Here is a 20,522-nt window from a genome sequence, read left to right on the forward strand (position 1 = left end):
CAATAATAGCAGCTCTATACGAGCTCACAGTGCTCTGTGAGCTGGTAGATCGACTATCGGTTGGTTCGAACCGGCTACTCGTCGTATGGTGAAATATATATAGGGCTTAAGTGATTAGCGGGTTACATCAAAATAAGATTGGGAAGTGCACATCCCATGCAGAGGAATTCCACTGAACCCTTGCCATTGTGTGCCATGCGTGTGTTGCCGCGCGCGCGTGTGTGTGTGTGTGTGTGTGTGTGTGTGTGTGATATTCAAAATTGGAAATGATATGGTCACAGCTGCTCACCAGGTCATGCATTCCATTTCATCATATTCTTGAAACATGAGCGCTCATTCTACCAAAGTGAAGAAATTACTGAAATATTCATACAAAAGTTTTGCTTCCTAACCTTCAGCCCTTCGGCGGCAGGAGAACTCACTTAGCGTGTGTTCACGTGATTTAGAATTTGACAGTAATTTCTTTTTTTTTACCCTTCAAACCGTCGACGTCCATTTAAATTGAAACATCTTCACAGTCACTTTGTTGTGTTATTGCTTTGGTTAAATTCTAATGAGCATCGAATGAAACCATGGAAACTAACGTAATTTGTGAACAATTATATTCCTTTACAAATAACTCAAGCAGGGACGAGACGAGAAAATAGATTTTAACCCATTCTAGACGGGAAACCCCTTTTAGTGTTTTAAGTAAGCGTTGTGTTATACTTTAGCTATTGAAAAATAGCAGATCTACAAGCTCGTAGCGCGCCACCGAGTGGCGCGCTACGAGCTTGTAGGTCTGCTATTTTTTTTAAAACCCGTGAAAATGCGGCACAAATCTTTGAATATATATTCTTTCAGAGCGAACGTTTTTTTTATTTCGACGTCAGACCTAAACGGGTTAAGTGGTGTAATTGAACAAACGGCCAACGTGTCTGAAGTTGAACAGAAGATGAGAGAAAATGAAAATTCTATTAGTCCTTATCATTCATTCTGCCTCCGCCCCCCCCCTCCCCTCCCCCCCCCTCTCTCTCTCTCTCTCTCTCTCTTCATCTCCCCCCCGCAGAGTGTATTCAAATGCAGAACCTGCCTTTACCTCTCTCGCCCGTGTGTCTCTTTCTCTCTCTAATTATCCATGAGGTCAGTAAGCAAAATGGGGAAGAAGCCAGGAGATCAATACAAATTATCCCTGAGCAAACCAGTGCTGACAGTTTGAATTGCAGCATATGTTTACCCAAAATCAGGCAATTTATCTTAATATCAGGCGAGTAATGCAGCAGGGGTGAGAGGTCACACAATCTCTCCACCTCATAATTACCCGCCTCTAAAACAGGAAAGTGGTATTGATTGGCCGCGGGCCGGGAAGCGGGCGTGACTGGAACGTGCCAGCGAACACCCCCCCACCCCCACCCCACCTCCTCCTCCCCTCCACCCTCCTTGGTCCCTCCTCCCCTCGGCTAGACTCCCCACCCCGAGCAGGATTTATGGGCTGTGTGCTGAGGGTTTCATGTTTCCTCTCTCACAGCAGGCTGAGAACACCTCATAGGCAGGCAGGAGGAGGTACAATACAAACCGCCCACCATCGCCGCTGCCGCCGCCCGCCGCCGCCGCCGCCACCTCCACAGCGTTGTGTTGTGGAGGGACGAGGAGGAGCAGCAGCGGCCTAGACTAATTTTGGCGTGTGCTGGAGTCATACAAGGGCATCACGCTCAAGGAGCTCAGAGCTAAATTAGCTCTGTTATATCTTTGGAAAGGAAGGGAGAGTGAAGTCTGGACTGTGAATGTTGTTGAGAAGACAAAGGGTCATCAGGAGTCCAAGAGGCTGGCAGTAAAGTTAACCCGTTTTGACCGGAGATGAGATTCTATAAATGTCCCGACGGTTTTCTGAAAAAGCTATGTTTCCATGTCAGCCGTTCTTCGATTTAAAAAAAAATAGCAGATCTACAAGCTCGTAGCGCGCCACTCGGTGGCGCGCTATGAGCTTGTAGATCTGCTATTTTTCAATAGCTAAAGCATAACATAATGCTAACACTAAAAGTGTTTCCCGCTCAAAATGGGTTAAAGGCTGTGTAAAAGGGTTACAGTACAGTGAAGCGTGTGTGGGCGGTGTATTGTGTTATAAAATAAGTGGTGTTCAAATGACCCCATATGGAAAAAACAAGAGCGAAAGAAAGGACCGTTTGCTTTAAAAATTGTAAACATGGCAGTATTGAGTATTGCATAGCATATTCATCTCCTTAACCCATTTTGGCCCGACGTCAAAATAAAAAAAAAACGTTCGCTCCGAAAGAATATATATTCAAAGATTGGTGCCGCATTTTCACGATTTTTCAAAAATAGCAGACTCATAGCGCGCCACCGAGTGGCGCGCTACGAGCTCGTAGATCTGCTATTTTTCAATAGCTAAAGTATAGCATCATGCTTAGTTAAAACACCAAAAAGGCGTTCCCGCACAGAATAGGTTAATGTGATAAATACTGTAACGCACATTGCTCATTTATTGTCCCCCGAACAAATACAAGTGCTCAGTATATATCATCAGCGACTCTTATAGGATTATTGACGCGGGTTCTGTGTCTGTCCGCGCCGGCGTGTACATGCTACGACTACAGAACTGTCAACTCATCAACTGACAGCACCGTTTAGCACTAATGCAAGTCTCCATCAGCTGTCAAAAGCATTTGCATGAAATCAATAGCAGATGGCGGTCTGTGTCACCAATTTCATTACGCCGGGGTTGTTACAAAGATCATTTCCATGATAGATGAGATGGCGACACGTCGGCAACGGGCGTAGATCATGGCCGATACGCGGACTCGCAAATCCCCCCACACCACCGAAGAAAATAATAAAACCACGAGACGTATGGTTAATTCATACTCTGTCGTACTGTGGTGTCACACACACCGAAAATAGCAGATCTACAAGCACACACACACCCATATTCTCGGCGTGTGACGTTGCGCTGCACGACAAAGCATAAATCAGGCTTCGTTCATAACGTAACTAATCGCAATTAAGTCCTGTGAGTGTTCAGTTTCACTCTGAAAGGTTATACATTTCATTGTTAATCCATTCTGAACGGGAACCCCTTTTGGTGTCAGCATTATGTTATGCTTTAGCTATTGAAAAATAGCAGATCTACAAGCTCATAGCGCGCCACCGAGTGGCGCGCTAGGAGCTTGTAGGTCTGTTATTTTTGAAAAATCGAAGAACGACTGACATAGCTTTTTCAGGAAACTGTCAGGATTTAGAAGACATTTATAGAATCGTTCCCAAGTCAAAATGGGTTAAATTGACAGTCAGGATTTAGCCGTGTACGGTCAATAACCCTGCATGCATGTATTCAGACACTTTATTATAAAATTGTTGTCACATACAGTACTGTAAAAGAAAACTAATGCATTACGCACACAAAGTCCAAGACGGAAACTTTTCCATGTCCTCCACATCGCGTTTCTTGTAGGATATTGAATGTGTGTATGTATGTATATATATACACACACACACACACACACACACACACACACACACACACACACACACACACACACACGCACACACACACACAGTATATATATATGTATGGCACAGGGGCATCGTTATCATTGGAAAGGCAACATAAAAAGGTACACCTTTATCCAACCTCGCGGTCTCGAGTCGTCCTGTACTGTACCGTACGTCTCTCTTGTACGGGCTGTGTTCTCCCAGCATGCCTGGCGGGTTGTGCTAGGCCCCAGCTGAAGCAGAGGACAGGAGAGCGTGATGTATCACCCTGAGAGAGCCCACTGACAGCCTCTGATGATGGATGGCCTGATTATGGAGTGCTTTTTACACATATACAATTTACATCACACTGAGCAGCGGGGTCTGGCAGGGGCTATACCGCCGCATACACACACACACAGACGCACACACACACACACACACACGGACCGACACAAACACACGGGTGTGTGTCCAATGTGAACATGTGCACGTCGTGGTGCACACAGGACTGCCACAGTGCATAAGATAAGGAGAAAAAGGGGGGGGTGGAAATAACAAAAGAAAGAGGGCAAACTCCTGGCTACAGTCTTGTCATGTACAATCAATACCACTGATCAATCCTTTATTAAAGGAGAAGATGGTGTTCCCCTGTGTTCCTCAAAGCCGACCCATGTCGTTTTGGCATGCATGATGACACGTCAAATCACATTTCCAGGGGTGTATGTATGTTGTTGTGGCGTGGGGTTTATTGAGGTGTGTGTGTGTGTGTGTGTGTGTGTGTGTGTGTGTGTGTGTGTGTGTGCGCGTGGGGAGGTGATACACGTATCACTGTACGAGCAAGCTAGATCCTTACTATTGATTAGTACCCTGCATTGTCCACGCTTGGACACGTAATTGCTCCACTTGATCATGCTTGAGCTAGCAATTACTGTATTTCGGCCTTTTTTTTTTGCACAAGTACTGCATTTTTGACCATGTGACAGCATGCTGTGTGTGTGTGTGTGTGTGTGTTGTGTGGAGATTTGCTGCATGCATTTTATACAAGCGAGACAGAATGTATAAGAAAGTATACGAGAGAGCGTTGCGAGTGAGAAAGTTACACGGATATGCACATCATTCCTTTCAACCCTCGCTGCACCTGCCACGGCGGCGGCGCCCACAGCCCGCCCTGCACCCCACGCGGGCCGCGGCACCGCCTTGCTGTGTGTGTGTTTGGCGCTGCTGGCCTGCCCCCTTCTACGCCCGCGCGTTTCCGTGGCGTTCTTCTCGCAGGTTCACCGAGCTGTGTGGTGTTAATGCCGAAATTACATGCTGAGTAATGAGTGATGGCCCAAATTACAGGCTGAACAATGAATAGAGGCAAGGCAGCTCTTATTAGTCTCCACAGAAAGCCATTGATTTATGAAGCGCCTCCACTCAGCGGAGTTACTCTCCTGAAAATGATATCTACATTGAGAAGTGATGTTCTCTATTAAGTCGTCGTCCCCCCACCCTTTACAACTGCTCTCCTCCCCTCCTCTTCTCCCTCTCTCTCCCACCGTTGCCCTCCCCTCGCCTGATTCCCCCGTCCCTGTCCATACGCGTGTACACATGATTGTTTAGACTCTTGGCGGGGCTGTAAGGGAAGCCTTCAATTACCCATTAGGACTGTCAAGACATAAAACGCCCCTGCTCTCACCCAAAGTCTGGGGTTATGATTCATTTACTTTGTGGCTCTGATTCATCGCCCAATATGCCTCCGTTGCCCCAGATTACTATTTGAGGGGTGGGGAGAGATTAATGGCTCGGCGGGATCCTTCGCCGTATTTCAACGGAGGGGCCCCCGCCGCCGCCGCCGCGCCGCAACGTTGCAGGCTGCGGTTTCGGGTTGCGGTGGAGAGAAAACGGTATGGGGTTGAAATGACAGCGACTTACTGTAGATCAATGCACGGACAGCCGTTCACATATTATTAAAGCTCTGTTAGATTAGAAGACCAACCGCGTTGGAGTTTTGCTGTAGTCAATATTCCCGGAGAATATATATATATAAAAAGAGAGTGAGAGAGCGAGAGAGCGAGAGAGAGGGAGGGGGGGGGGGGGGGGGGGGAGCCCCCCCTCTGAAAGATTCTCAGACTGATGTAGGTCATCACGGCTGTTAATGGAATAACACTCTGTGACACAAGTGTCAGAGGAGCCCGTGTCATTTTGCTTCTGCCCCCCTCCCCCCACTCCAACACGCACGCACGCACACACACACACACACACACACGCACGCACGCACGCACGCACGCACGCACGCACACACGCACGCACGCACGCACGCACGCACGCACTCTTCCCTGAGCCGCTCGCTTCTGTTTCATAAAACATTGTTTCACCCCCGAGATTTCTTTGAAATTAGGTATTCTGGAAATTACTTTAGTACAGTAAACTCCGACAGATTTCTCAATTAGTTTTTTTATCCCCCCCCTCCATCTCTCAGGCTAAATTAAAGTGGCTTGATATAGTTTGCGTGCAGTGCGGTATCTTGCACCAAAAAACTTGCAGATCTACAAGCTCACAATGCATTGCGGCTGTGACATGTTGTGAGCTTGTATAGAGGCTGTTTAAGGTGCTCATCCGAGTGTTAAAATCCGACATCGGTCATGAAACCTTACTGGATGTTCCTTCCTGTGCGCTTTCAGCCCTGAATGAGCCCACCATCGACTATGGCTGCTATTGGAAAATAGCAGATCTACAAGCTCATAGCGCACCACCGAGTGGCGCGCTACGAGCTTGTAGGTCTGCTATTTTTGAAAGATCGTGAAAATGTGGCGCAAATTTGGAATATTCTTTTTTTTTCAGAGCGAACGTTTTTAACTCAAATCTTTGCTTCTGGGGGGGGGGGGTCCCTGGAACAACCCTGGAACCCTGGGTCCCTGGAACAACATAGAGGCTGTTTTCGGTGCGCATCCGAGTGTGAATCCGACATCAGTCATGAAACCTTACTGGATGTTTCGTCCTGTGCTTTCAGCCCTGAACGAGCCCACCATCGACTATGGCTTCCAGAGGCTGCAGAAGGTCATACCCAGGCACCCAGGCGATCCTGAGAGGTTACCGAAGGTCAGTATACCGCGTCTAATCTCCATGCACATTAAAATCCTCAGTGTTAAAGGAGAATTCCATGCTAGAAGGCTTTCTTACCTTTCTTACCTTTCTTTGTAGTTGTTACGTCCCCACCAAAGAGGTCCAGGTTTTTTTTTGTGCAAAAACTCCGTATTGGCTATTTCCCCTACCATAAGCCCTCAATCAATTGCATTGAATTGAATGGGAATTGAATGGGACTATGGGGTGTTGTGCTAATTCGCTTATTTCCATCGAAATAAGTAGTAAAGTGTGCCGCTTTGGATATTATTTACATTTCGAAGAGAGGATGTATACAAAAAAATAATAATTTTGAGCGATGGAAATAAGCCCCCATAGCCCCATTCAATTCCCATTAAATGCAATGCAATTCATTTAGGGCTTATGGTAGGGGAAATAGCCAATAAGGAGCTTTTGCACAAAATAACACCTGGACCTCTTTGGTGGGGACGTAACAACTACAAAGAAAGGTAAGAAAGCCTTTTAGTATGGAATTCTCCTTTAAATGACCTATAACATAAAATTCAACTTTTTCAATGTTTTGGGTGTTTTTTGAGCTCTCCTGTGTATTTCCTATCCCCACAAATATGCAATTTTGAACAATCAGGATTTCTCATCACATAGGCCGGGGCTTTTTATGGAAATTGCTCTCAGGAACAGCTCAACTGATTTGGTCGTATTTGTGATGTCAATGTCACCCTACTTTGTATAATTCCTCCTCTCTCTTCAGTCTTCGGTTCCAAATTTGCATTTCCACTTTGTTTACAATGTCCGCCATTGTTGATTTTCCAAGGTGGAAACAAGCCTGGGTTTATCTAGCATCAGTATTATAATGACTCAAAGATTAAATAAGTTGCATATCAGTGCCCCCCACCACCTCAGGACATTGTGGTACTGCAGCTAAAACTGCTTCAGAAGCGAAAACGAAATGCCATGGAGTGGTTACATCAGAGTGGTGATTGAGGCTCAAACCATTAGAAATAAGTTTGAGGGACATAGACAATATGATATTAAATATTAAAAAACTGTTTTAAAATTCACGTTATAGCTGCTTTAACCCATTCTGGACGGGAACCCCTTTTGGTGTTTTAACTAAGCATTATGTTATACTTTAGCTATTGAAAAATAGCAGATCTACAAGCTCATAGCGCGCCACCGAGTGGCGCGCTACGAGCATGTAGGTCTGCTATTTTTGAAATATCGTGAAAATGAGGCACAAATCTTTGAAAATATATTCTTTCAGAAGACTTTTTTTGACGTCCGGCCTAAATGGCTGTTCTCAGAGTTCAATTAATTGATTTAACTTTATAGACACAAAACAAAATGGCACCAAATTGTCATGTATGTATCGCTATTCAACCTGTGACAAACGGAACATCCACTGCTGTGTAGCCACGTGACACACAGCAACAGTCGTATAGAACAAGAGTTCAAGCGCTTTGCATGTGACGAATAAAGCAAAGCACATGAATGAATGCCCAAGGAAAAAATACCGTGGCCCTAAACAGCTTTGCAACCCCCCCCCCCCCCCCCAACCAACCAGCAGTGGGGTAATGGTATTGGTTTTGTGCGAGGAGGAGACAGGCGTAAACTCTCTGTGTGGTAAAATAGCTCAATCAGAGCGTTTTCCTCTCCAGTAGTCTGTGGAGATGGTAATCTGGGTCCAGAGTCGTCGTCTGCACCCTCATTACCCCACTCATGTTTTCCTTTCATTTTCCACCAGCTCGATTTGGTTTAATCTTTTGTTTACAGAACCCTGTGCCGTAAACCCTCCGGTCTTAGTGTGGCTAATAGACAAAGACCGCATGTTATCGCATTTCGGGCGGGAACCCCTGTTAGCATTATGTTATGCTTTAGCTATTGAAAAATAGCAGATCTACAAGCTCATAGCGCGCCACCGAGTGGCGCGCTACGAGCTTGTAGGTCTGCTATTTTTTGAAAAATCGAAGAACGACTGACATGGAAACATAGCTTTTTCAGAAAACTGTCAGGATGTAGAAGACATTTTTAGAATCTGATCTCAGATCAAAATGGGTTATTATGCATTGCTTGGCTCTCTTTAGTGTTTTCGTTTCGACGCCAGTGAAGGAGTCCGTTTGAAACACATTTCGGTGTGGCACCGTCCGGCACATAGATTGATGGACCTGATCGAGGACCAACAAAACTTTTCCTTTTTTTTCCTCCCCGCCCCCCATCGGAAGCTCTTTGATCGTCTTATACTCCTTCCATTTCCTATTGATAACATCTATCTGTGCTTTCACTAATTGCCACCCTAGTCCTCGTTTCAGTGGCTGGCATGCCAGATGCGTCAATGGTAATATTATGACTGATTAGTTTGTTCAAAGTCCCATGGCATGCAGTAAAGCAAAGACCACCGCCGAATTTTAATAATACCGTAAAACCTTTTAAAGACCTTATCTATTAAACCCCAGCATGCAACACAGCAATATCATTAACATCCAACGGACAATTTAATAAAGAGCAGACCATGGGGTTACCTATAGACGTTTTGACCAAGTCAATTTGAAGAGATACGACATCACAAGCCAGTCCCCGGTACACGATATGAAGTGTTTCAATTAGACGCATAGTCCCCATGGAGACAGTGTAACCACCACCTGGACATGAAATGTTGCTCTAATTTTAACCGTAAACGCTGACCAAACGGGAAAGTGCATTCACCTCCGATATCACAATAACACTTTCGCAGTCTCTTTGGACACCGCGGTCGCCCTATCTCGCTGAACTCTCAATTTTGTAAGTCGGGAGTGTCTTTGCCAAATCCTACAACATAACATACAGAATACGAAGCGCAATAATGTTAAACATGGGTTTATTACAGCGGTAGCATGGCTTCTTCCTGCCGAATACAAAGCGCCTTTGGCTTGCGGGTACAGATTTTGACACTGAGCCCAAGATTAGTTTTCCTGGGTGCACGCGTACACTTAACGCATTTTGGGCGGGAACCCCTTTTGGTGTTTCAAGCATTCTGTTATACTTTAGCTATTGAAAAATAGCAGATCTACAAGCTCAAGCTCAGACTTGTAGGTCTGCTATTTTTGAAAAAATCGTAAAAATGCGCCACAAATCTTTGAATAGGTATATATTCTTTCAGAGCGAACGTTTCTTTTTATTTCGACGTCAGGCCTAAATGGTTTAATATAGCAAGGTCTCCCAGCCTTTGCATGAAACAATCACCGAGTGAGATGAAACCCTGCACTTCCAATAAACAACATAAATATTTGATTTGGTCTCTAATGGACCCAAATATGGGGTTCAGGGGGCATGTAAATGATCCCACCAAGTGATTCGTCATTGTTAAGCTTGCCATCCGAGGGGTCGGCTCTCGGGGTCAAAAGCACATTCCCAATAAAACAGCCCGCGGCGTCGGCGGCGGTGCTGGAAGAAGCTGGCGGGCCGAGGGAGGCTGGCATGTATTGGTATATACGCTTGGAATGAGAACAGAGAGAACTAGCATATAGAGAGAGCAGCCATTACGGGGTGTTGCAGGTGAGGTGGGGAAGACTCTATAAAAAGGAGATGAGGCTTGGTGGATGTTGCAGTGTGCATTAGCAGAAAGGCAAATCGACACCAAAGCCCCCCCATACCCCCCTGCTTCATCCCCCCCCCCCCCCCCCCCCCCCCCCCCCCCCAATGACTTCACCCTCCAGTTGATAATATTACTGCGCTATTGATTTCCACCCCAGCCTCCTCCCTGGGACCAGTAAGACACGTGGTAATTGTAAGGAGACAGAAAGCCAATATGGGAGTGCTCATGGATAGCAAGGGATGCACGCTAATATTGTTGCTACACCGAGAGAAAAAAAAAGAGAGAGGGGGGAAGCTGCCTCTGATTGAAGTTTACCTCGTAATTCTAAGACAACATCGTAGATGACAGTCTGACCCTGTGGGAGGGGTGCAAGATATAAAAATTCAATGCAAAGTCCAGGGTGAATATGAAAGTAATAAGTGTGAGCAGTCAAGTGATGAGAAAGGAGATTGGTTTGCGGGCATGGCGTTAAGTGAACAGAGACTTTGGAATTTCACCCTCCTTTTTAAGATCTTGTTATAAAACAATTTTCTATTCATAATATAAAAAAGACAATTTATAATACCATTTTGTGCCCTCTGGCAGTAATGGACAAATAGACTGGATAGCACATTATATCACACTCAATTTCTCGCTCCTGTAACAAATTAGATTCATTATGAAATTAAAAGCGGAAACTCAATATTGTTTTATTATTAAGCTGATTGCTTTGGATTCCTTTCTTTTCTCCCCCAAAATGAGCATAAGCCCATTCTCTTCCAATTCTTTGTGTAATCCACAAGGAGAAAAATATTACAAATGTGTTCATGTCAAGCAATTACCCATGTATTTAAATGAATCTCTCTTTCTGTGCTCTTTGAAGTACCTTCATCTAATGGCCCTATGCTTCTGAATGCATTCATTACCTCAGGCTAGAGCTAACAGAGTAATTGCCTTACAGTTTTATAATGGCATTAGCACTCCAAGCTACATAACCTAGGCCCTCTTTTATTAACTGTGATAATATAAATACAACATCCATGCTAATCTGCTGCTTGAAGAATCACGTTTAAGACTATTTTAGACCACGTAACCTTCACATTAGACGTTTCTTTTTAACGGCTCGTCATTCGTCAAGGGTTTCTGGTACTTCTTTCCCCTCTCTTTCTTCTCTCAGCCAGCAAAGGGAGAAAGAGAGCTTCTGAATCTCGCGGTGATCCGTCATCTGAACAATCCCCCGTTCAAAACATAGTTGTCGAACAACCAGAACCTTTATGAGAATAAGCAAGGCAGAACAATAGCAGAAATCTGTCACGCCTCTGTCACAGAACAACAGAGATCATTTGAGGCCTTTAATTGTTTCAATTTAACATGGTGCTTTCTGATATGTCTCCATGACAAGAAAGCCAATTACACTTATGCCAGAGCGGTATAGAGATTTACATGGAAATGCCCTCAGAACACTATTCCGTGTTAATCGTATTCACAGCATGAGCCGATACGCGTGAGGGCGCCTCGTCGGAAGACAACAAACTCCGCCGTTGATTGGGTGCGGCGCTTCTCATCATGCGCGGATATGACTAGGTTGCCACTTAAGCATAGCCTTGCGAGTCAGCTTGGTTAGTTAACCCATTTAGGCCCGACGTCGAAATAAAAAAAACGTTCGCTCTGAAAGAATATATACCTATTCAAAGATTTGTGCCGCATTTTTACGATTTTTCAAAAATAGCAGACCTACAAGTTCATAGCGCGCCACTCGGTGGCGCGCTATGAGCTTGTAGATCTGCTATTTTTCAATAGCTAAAGTATAACGTAATTGTGCACACAGCTGAATACTATCCAGTGAGTGCAATCATCTAAACTCACACACCTGCCTTAACTAGGCCAAATGTCACAGTGACCTCTTCTAATCAAGAAGGCCTTTCAATATAAGGGTCCTTAAATATTTCAAAAATAAAGCCTAGCCAAACATTATAACGGCATACAATATAAATGACATTATAAAACAACACAGTAATGCTTGAAACACCAAAAGGGGTTCCCGCCCGAAACGGGTTAAGACACCACGCGGTAAACGACAGATTAGGGATGAGAGGCAATATCGTTTTCTCTCCTCCTTCTTTTTTTTCCTCAAGCTGTCCTTATGTCGCTGCTGCAAAGTACCATATGGACAAGAAGGGAAGGACGTTCTCGCAGAGAATGAAACATGGCACGCGGACGTGACAGTCTTAATTGCTTTAATTGTTGTTTAAAATTGAGAGCCATGTAGGAGATCTTGAAATATGATAGAATAGATTATTGGTAATTATTAACTGTGGGAAAAAAAGACAGAAAACCACTTTATCTCACTCAGCCGAGTGCGGGAGAAATCTGTTCTGCCTGATGAGAACACATCAAGACAGCTGGTCCTCTCATTTAGTCTACCTGCCTCACGACAACCATAATTCTTTATTTGTATGCAAACTAGATGCATGCAACGTTGAGCATACACACCAATTTCAGAGGTAAATGCCCATTCTAAGAGCCACCCATCCGATAACTTGGGGTGGATTAAGCGATATGTTTCTATAAGAGAGCATGGCACACGCTGGAAGTGGATTCTACAGTGATTCATCTTGATAAATCAAGGACTCTGGTAGATATGCTCCTCAGGATGAAAGGGGCTGCTCATACACATACACACGCTCCCACATACACACCCCATACGCTGTGCACTGTGTTGAAGCAGGCCAAGTCTTGGAGGCCGCTGTTTGAAGGCGCGAACGCTGTGTTTACATTCATTTACGGCAGCTGCCGTCTTAATCCCACACTGCTATTGCCAAGTGATGGAACACTTCAGACAAATTACCGAGGCCCCCGCAAAAGAAAACACAGCGAATGTGTGGAAGAAAACAAGCACCATCTGAGATGTTTCTGGTGACAGATTTGCATTGCTTTTAACCAGGGTTCTGACAGCGACAGTCGACAAATCTCCGGCTCTACGGCAGGTGACAACGAGAAAAAAACACAGCCATGTCCCACAACTTGCCTTTGTCAGATTAAAATGCACTCTAAATGGAGAGGAGATACAGCGTGCCTACCGCCTTCTATATTATAGGAAACAAAGAGAGCAGTTTCGCTCCTTGAGAGGGATTTAATTGTAAGTGCTCAATTCAAAAAGCTGATAAAGACACACACAAACAGGCCAAAAAACCCCACCTAGCCTGAAAGGCTGAAACGGAGTGGGGGGGGGGGGACAGCAGCCAGGGCCAACTCATTTTCAGTGTTAAGAGCCAAAGCAACACAGCTAATCCGCATTGTCAAGCGGGGGCAAGCATGCAGACATGGATAAGACCACATCCTGAGCGTCCGTGTCCCCAAGGCACAGGCACCCAGCTCTCGCTAGGATGGGAAGTCATTTGTGAAGTCCTTTGCAACAGCCAGTCAAAGAGGTTAATTGAAAAATTCCTTAATGTCATTACGACAGAACTAGATTAACCCAGAGCTAATTCACTTTATTGTTCTGAAGAGAGGGGGGAACTCGACGTTGAACTCCAAGAGCAAACGTGAAGCCCGGAATTAGGGGCGAGGTGTTGTGTGTGTGTTTTTTTTAAAGGACTATGCCAGTTTAATTAAGATAGGGAACATTATTCACTGCTCTGCGCGGTTGGAAGGAGCAAAGTGGTATAGCGCTTGTCCGAATTCAGCGCCGTTTGCCTCTGGAAATCATGCTGGCTTTTATTTAGCCAAAAAGACAAAACTGTAACTACATCTTAAAGCTCAGCATAGCCTACTGTGCAATAATGGTCTGCGATACTGAAGTCTTTTTCCTACTGTATGTATAGTCCACTGGGGCTGAGTATAATCTGTTTAGAAATTAACATTTAATAACCTCTGTTTCCCCCTCATCATCAGGAGGTGCTGCTGAAAAGAGCGGCAGATCTCGTTGAAGCCCTATATGGAATGCCCCACAACAATCAGGTTTGTACGCACGCACACGCACACACACACGCACACGCACACACACACACACACATGCGCGCACACACACACAGCATCAATGCGCTATATCTCTGGCTCATTGCCAAGTCAACTACCAGTGCAAATTCACAGATTCCACACTGCTGTCTCCAGGAATCTTCACTGCTACTGTATGTGTAACTATAGGCTATATGCGCTGTGATAAACCATAAAGCCACGAACCAAAGCTTCAAAGCAAAGTAACCTATGACAATGGAGAGCCATAAATAACCAAAGCCAACTTCTCTGCTGCGCTCCCTCCCCCCCCCCCCCAGGAGATCATTCTGAAGAGGGCAGCTGACATCGCCGAGGCCCTGTACAGCGTTCCCCGCAACCACAACCAGATCCCCTCCCTCGCCAACACGGCCTCCCACGGCATGATGGGGGTCAACTCCTTCAGCAGTCAGCTAGCAGTCAACGTGTCCGAATCACAGGGGAACGACCAAGGTACGTTACATTACGGTATGTCACGGCGGCACAGGCAACTCCTGGACCACTTTTTTTAACTGTTTAATTATGTCATTGAAATTGTCAAAAGAATGTGAGAATAGCAGATAAATCAGCTTATTAATGCTATCCAGATGTATGTGTTTAGGGCTTAAGTGGTTAATTAACACTCAGGGCGCCAAGGGCCGATTCATACTCCTATTTTAGAGACGAATAAAAGTCGGTTCGGCGCTGTAGAGCCTACAATGTGTGTGTTGGCTCTTCGGTGCTACTGAACATTTCTGACGAGCCGAAATCATTTCGGCACTACAGCGCCGAAACAGCGGTAAAATAGGAGTATGAATCGGCCCCAAGCCGCCCCATAACCCGCCAGATGACGGGTTAGGATTTTACCCCTCTCAGATCGCCATACCCGCCATATGGCGGGTTATACGGTTTATATCAACTCCAACCTTTCCTGCTGTCCAGGTTGCTAGGCAGCGCCTAGCATGAGGATTAATGCGCGCGCACCCCCATAAGGATCCATTCATTGTGGATTATTTGCTGCTTTTTTTCTCAGAACATCCGTCTGACGTTCTGATATAAATAGTGATGTTTTTTTAATCGCATCGCGCCCGACATATTACCGTTTATGGCTAAAGCTAAGACATGTCGGCTGCTGCTCGTACAACTTTTTGCTCCTCCTCTCGCTGTGCTGGGCTGTGTGACCCGGAAGTAGTTGGCGCAAATACAGATATTGGCTTAACCAACTGAGTACCACAGACGAAAAACAGTCTAAGTCCAAATTTCATTCTGACCCCTCCACGAAAAGGCCTCGTTGTCCTGACCCCTTATCTATCTATCTAACATTATGGATAGTGTGGACTTAGACAGTTTTTCGTCTGTGGCATTCAATTTTGGGCGGGAACCCCTTTTGGTGTTAGCATTATGTTATGCTTTAGCTATTGAAAAATAGCAGATCTACAAGCTCATAGCGCGCCACTCGGTGGCGCGCTATGAGCTTGTAGATCTGCTATAAAATCGAAGAACGACTGACATAGAAACTTTTTCAGAAAACTGTCAGGAGGTCACCTTCATGGCTTGTGGTGGACATTATTGTCAAAATTACATGTTTGCCTTCACCTTCACCTACAATTTTTGCCATGGAGATACACAATGAGTGGACAATAACATTACCAGAAACGTGTGTGTGTTTAAATGGAACCAAATGGACCCTTACGTACAGGTCAATTTGGTTCCATTTGTACACTCTCCTTGCAAATAAAACATTTGAGAATTGGACTCCTAATATACATAGTGTCGTAGTAAATAAGTGTCATACAACATATTCTGACGAAGGTTTGGATAATTGACATTCAGTAATTGGGTTTTATGATCAACAAGAAAACAATGAAATCAAAGAATTGCCACAGAGAAGACCATTGGCCCTATTTTGCACCACACCTTACCCCTTATCCATAAACTTATTTGCCATTTTTTTACTATTTTGAAAAAATTAAAAAGTCCAACTAACCGATCTACATGGACACGTTGTGAGCTTGTAGATCGGCAATTTGAACTATTTTAAAAGTTTTTTCAAAATAGTAAAAAATGGCAAATACGTTTAAAGGACCACTTCACCACTTTTCAACCTATCTTCATATAATAGGTCCTCACTAATAATCATGAAAACATGGCGCAATCTTTTTCTACTCTGTCTGTGTCTCATAGGAGGGCTGTGGGCAGTTCAGAAACCGTCTTCCAGTGACATCATCGATGGGGAATACAAGCTAATAAAAACTGCAGGCTTTCTAGTCCTGAAAAGTTGCAATGCGAAAATGGAAGCCATCGTTCTCACGATAATGAAAATCTAAACATTTTTGTAAAACAATCTTGTTTAAAAAAGAATCTGCCTAATGATTATGTCACTGGAAGACGGTTTCTAAACTGCCCACAGCCCTCCTATGAGACACAGACTGAGTAGAAGAAAATCGTGCCATTTTATCATGATTATTAGTGAGGACCTATTATATGAAGATAGGTTGAAAAGTGGTGAAGTGGTCCTTTAAGGATAAGAGGTAAGGGGTGGCGCACGATATAGCCCCAAGTCTTTGCCACGGACACATCTGTCTGTGTGTACATATTGATGATCCCTGCATGGTTAACAGACAAGACTACCAACGATAACTCACTGCAAAAATGATGAATGTTTCCAAATTGAATGAACAAAATTAAGACTAAAACTCCATTCCCTCTCATCTTCTATGGGTTGGTTCTCCAGTGGGCTACAGCAGGAATACCAGCAGCGTATCCCCCCGGGGATACATCTCCAGCAGCACCCCGCAGCAGTCCAGCTACAACACCGTCAGCAACAGCATGAACGGCTACGGTAACGCTGGCATGAACCTCGGCGTGCCAAGCTCCCCGGGGTTCCTCAACGGGTCCTCTGCCAACTCCCCATATGGAAGTGAGTAGACGTGTTACTATCTGCCCACAGCATAAGCAGCAGTAGCAGCAGCAATAGTAGTAGTAGTCGTAGTAGTAGTAGTAGTGGGGGTAGCAAAGCAAAGTGTGCCCTTGAGCAAGGCATTGAACCCCTACCATGAAATGTTCTATGAGCAGGGTCTGGCTGTAAACAAGCATCTCGAGCTTAGTCCATTCACCCTGGGTAAACAAAGAACTTTGCTTTGCTTTGCTTAGCAGCAGCAGCAATAGTAGTAGTAGTCGTCGTAGTAGTGGTAGTAGTGGTGGGGGTAGCAGACAGTAAGCCGCACCCGTGATTTCATTGCAGCAGTTTCATTCTTTTCCCCGACCACTGTGAATCATGTATGACAGGGTTTACGATGTTGATATTGATGCTCAAAAAGTATATTACTCCTCGTTTATGGGGAATCTCGGCCCTCTTGTTGTCTGGGAGAAAGTATCGTGGAACTCTAGGAAAAAAAGAAATACGAGGGATGCTTCCTTCCTTGATATGTATATTTTACGAGCGCCAGTGTTGGGTCTGTACGAGATGTTGATGGTAGGGGCCCTGTAATGCCATGTGAGTACTGATCGTGTATCCCCCCCTTGGCAGTAACACTATCCCAGCCTTACCTTAACTGCCCTCTCTCCCTTCTACTCACAGCACGTTCTCACTCTCCCGCCCCCCCACCCCCCTTCTTGCCTTGCCTCCCCTATCGTCTCTGCAGTTAAACAAAAGAGCGCCTTCGCCCCTGTGGTCCGACCCCAGGCCTCCCCACCCCCCTCCTGCACCAGCGCCAACGGCAACGGACTGCAAGGTGAGCCCCCCTCACCCCCTCATCCCTTCCCCACGGACTACTGGTCAGATACCGCTGCTCAGGCCTCTGTCCGGTTTGGTGAGGGACTAATCATTACAAATATATTCATTTATTGACAAGCCAATTTACACCTTTTCAGCTTTACACACATGATGCACCACACCACATACATTACAGACTACATGGCGACACGATGCACACACGCATTCACATGCAAGCAACCGCCTCACGCTCGTACGCGTCCTGATGCCCTTTAATACAAATGATGTTCTCCGAAGGGCTTGATAGACTTCGTCGCACGGACCACAGAACACCGATCTACAAGCTCCCACGTTGCGCCGTGACACGTTGCGATCATTTGCAGATCAGCTATTTGCTGCGAGCGACACTGGAGCGCATCGACGTACAGATCCAAGCTTGAGGTCGCGGAGGAAGCACCTTCCCCAGGATTGTTTCAGTGATTATGTTTATTAGGTTTTGTGCGTGTGTCACGACCGCGATGATTGCGTCGAAAACAAGCTTAGCCGCAGTGTGTGCCCCAAGATTAATAACATTGGGCTTAATGAAGTGGGAAATTAAAGTTCATCTTGCTACACGTTCATACTTATTAATACATGTTGTGCAGAAATTAATGAGCAATGCCTTGCCATCATCTGCTGCTGGCAAACTTAAAAGCATTTCAACCATGACTCTACAAATATACTGAGAGCAGTGTAATAATACATCATCCCAGCACTTCACTAGCCGCCTAATTGTTAAAACGTGTGAAAATTCTGCATACATAAACTCTCGGGGTGATGTACAGTTGCTAATGATATCCTAAGCAGATGGTCTTTCGTAGAATAACGGAAGCTACCTTTGATCGCGACTAATCTCTCTTGGATAATGACACCGAAATAGGAACTCGGGGAAAGTGAGGTTTGGAGGACTAACGTTCACTGGAGTGATGGAGAACAGGGGAGGGAGAGAGAGAGAGAGAGAGAGGGAGATGAAGGGAATGAAAAAATAAAGGGGAGGAGGAGGAGGAGGAGGAGTGGTAGGACTGAGGGGAGCTTTAGAAGTGTCTGGTACTGTAGCACCGAGGCATTGTGGGTAGTGACCGTGCTGTTGCTCGGCCGTCACCGTGGTCGTCTCTCCTGGGAGTCTGGACCACTGTTTGCCAATACCCCGATGCCAGGAGAAATATCACACACAGCAAGACTGGCGTGCTGGGGGCTGAAATGTCAGAGCAAGAGGAAGCTTTTCAAAGTCCCCCCCCCGCTACTCGAAACCCCCCACAAATGCACATCTTTGTGGGCCGCGGCGCATACTGCAAACACTCCGAGGCACACGTGCAAACAGGCCACATTAAGGTATGCACTCCAGGTGCACGCGCACACATATATGCATGCACACAAAACGCGCTCGCTCGCAAATTCGCACGCGCTCGCTCGCACACGCTCGCGCACACACGCACTCGCGCACACACGCACTCGTGCACACACACGCACGCACGCTCGCGCTCGCACACACACACACACACACACACACACACACACACACACACACACACACAGTATATTTTTCTCATGAATATCCATACGTGCATCTATCCAGTAGTACTAATTACTGCTCTCTCTCCCTCTCTTCCAGCCATGTCCGGCCTGGTGGTCCCTCCTATGTAAAATGCACTTTTTTGTCATCTCAACTAAGCACCAGTCTACACACTACCACTTCACAGGACTCCCCTATAGCACACAGCACAAAGCTGGTGTAGTGTATAGTCAAACAAGCATATCGTTTTTAACGAGGAAGAAGAAGAAGAAGAAAAAAAATAAACAAGAAAAGAATGAAATATTTTTTTCTTCCTTTTGGAAGACTTCCACACAACCTTGAAGCAAAGGATTTTTTCTTTTTTCTTTTCTCTACCCATTTTACACGAGCTTGAAGAGGACACAGGATTGTGTTTATTTTGTGTGCCCCGTTAGCTTGTGCGTTTGGCCCCTCGGCTCTCTGACCAATCAACGATATTATGTTCAGCTGGTTAAAGAACTCTGTGGACTCACCAGTCGGTTGTAAAGTAAACACTGATGTACAGTAGCATTTGCCGATGAACTCGTTTTGCCTCAGAAATTGTTTTTTGTTTTGTTTTTGTTTTGTTTTTCTGTTTCCGACTCTCTTTTAACAGATCCACAAACAGTTTGTGTGTCTTTATAATGTGACTTTTTTGTATTTTTATGTGTCAGAAAAATTAACACATGGGGGCCAAGAAAGTTTGAATTTCAACTGGAAAAGTATATGAGATATATAATGTAGAAAAATGGATCATGAAGTACAACAAAAACGAGTTTTTAAAAAAAATCGGTGGGGCGGGGGGGGGAGGCGGGCGGGGGATATGGGGGCGTGGGTGGGTTAAGGTTGTATCATGTTTCACTCCTGCATTTTAAATTTAAATTAAATTTTTGTAATTTATTGTAGCTAGAAATCATCTTCAAAAAGTGGAAAAAAACTAATCTCTTGGATTCAACAACAAGCACACAGACGTGTATAAAGCACTCTGCTCTGTTGGAGAAAAACGGCATACTTCCATGTCTAGAACTTCCTTTTAAGCAAGTGTGTTTTGCCATGTTTTTCAACTTTTTTGCTAGCACTGTATATTAATGCATTTCTAGGCTACTGTGAAGTCCGTTTCTTGTCGATGAGGGGCAGCCTCCTCCTTCTAGCTCCGATTCCCT

General features: G+C 45.2%; 1 protein-coding gene across 1 annotated transcript in view; it reads left to right on the top strand.

Annotated features, from left to right (window-relative positions):
• The window catches only part of LOC306931280 (transcription factor COE3-like), a 97,454-nt gene extending 77,327 nt beyond the window's left edge, over window positions 1–20,127 (top strand). The window contains 6 exon segments of the mRNA XM_079512583.1: window positions 6,463–6,552; window positions 13,997–14,062; window positions 14,377–14,548; window positions 16,809–16,994; window positions 17,719–17,808; window positions 19,441–20,127. Of these exon segments, the coding sequence (XP_079368709.1) occupies window positions 6,463–6,552; window positions 13,997–14,062; window positions 14,377–14,548; window positions 16,809–16,994; window positions 17,719–17,808; window positions 19,441–19,472 (636 nt within the window). The 3' untranslated portion in view covers window positions 19,473–20,127.
• Window positions 20,128–20,522: the final 395 nt, after the last annotated feature.

The sequence above is a fragment of the Electrona antarctica genome (assembly GCF_951216825.1).
Source record: "Electrona antarctica genome assembly, chromosome: 10".
Lineage (NCBI taxonomy): Eukaryota > Metazoa > Chordata > Actinopteri > Myctophiformes > Myctophidae > Electrona > Electrona antarctica.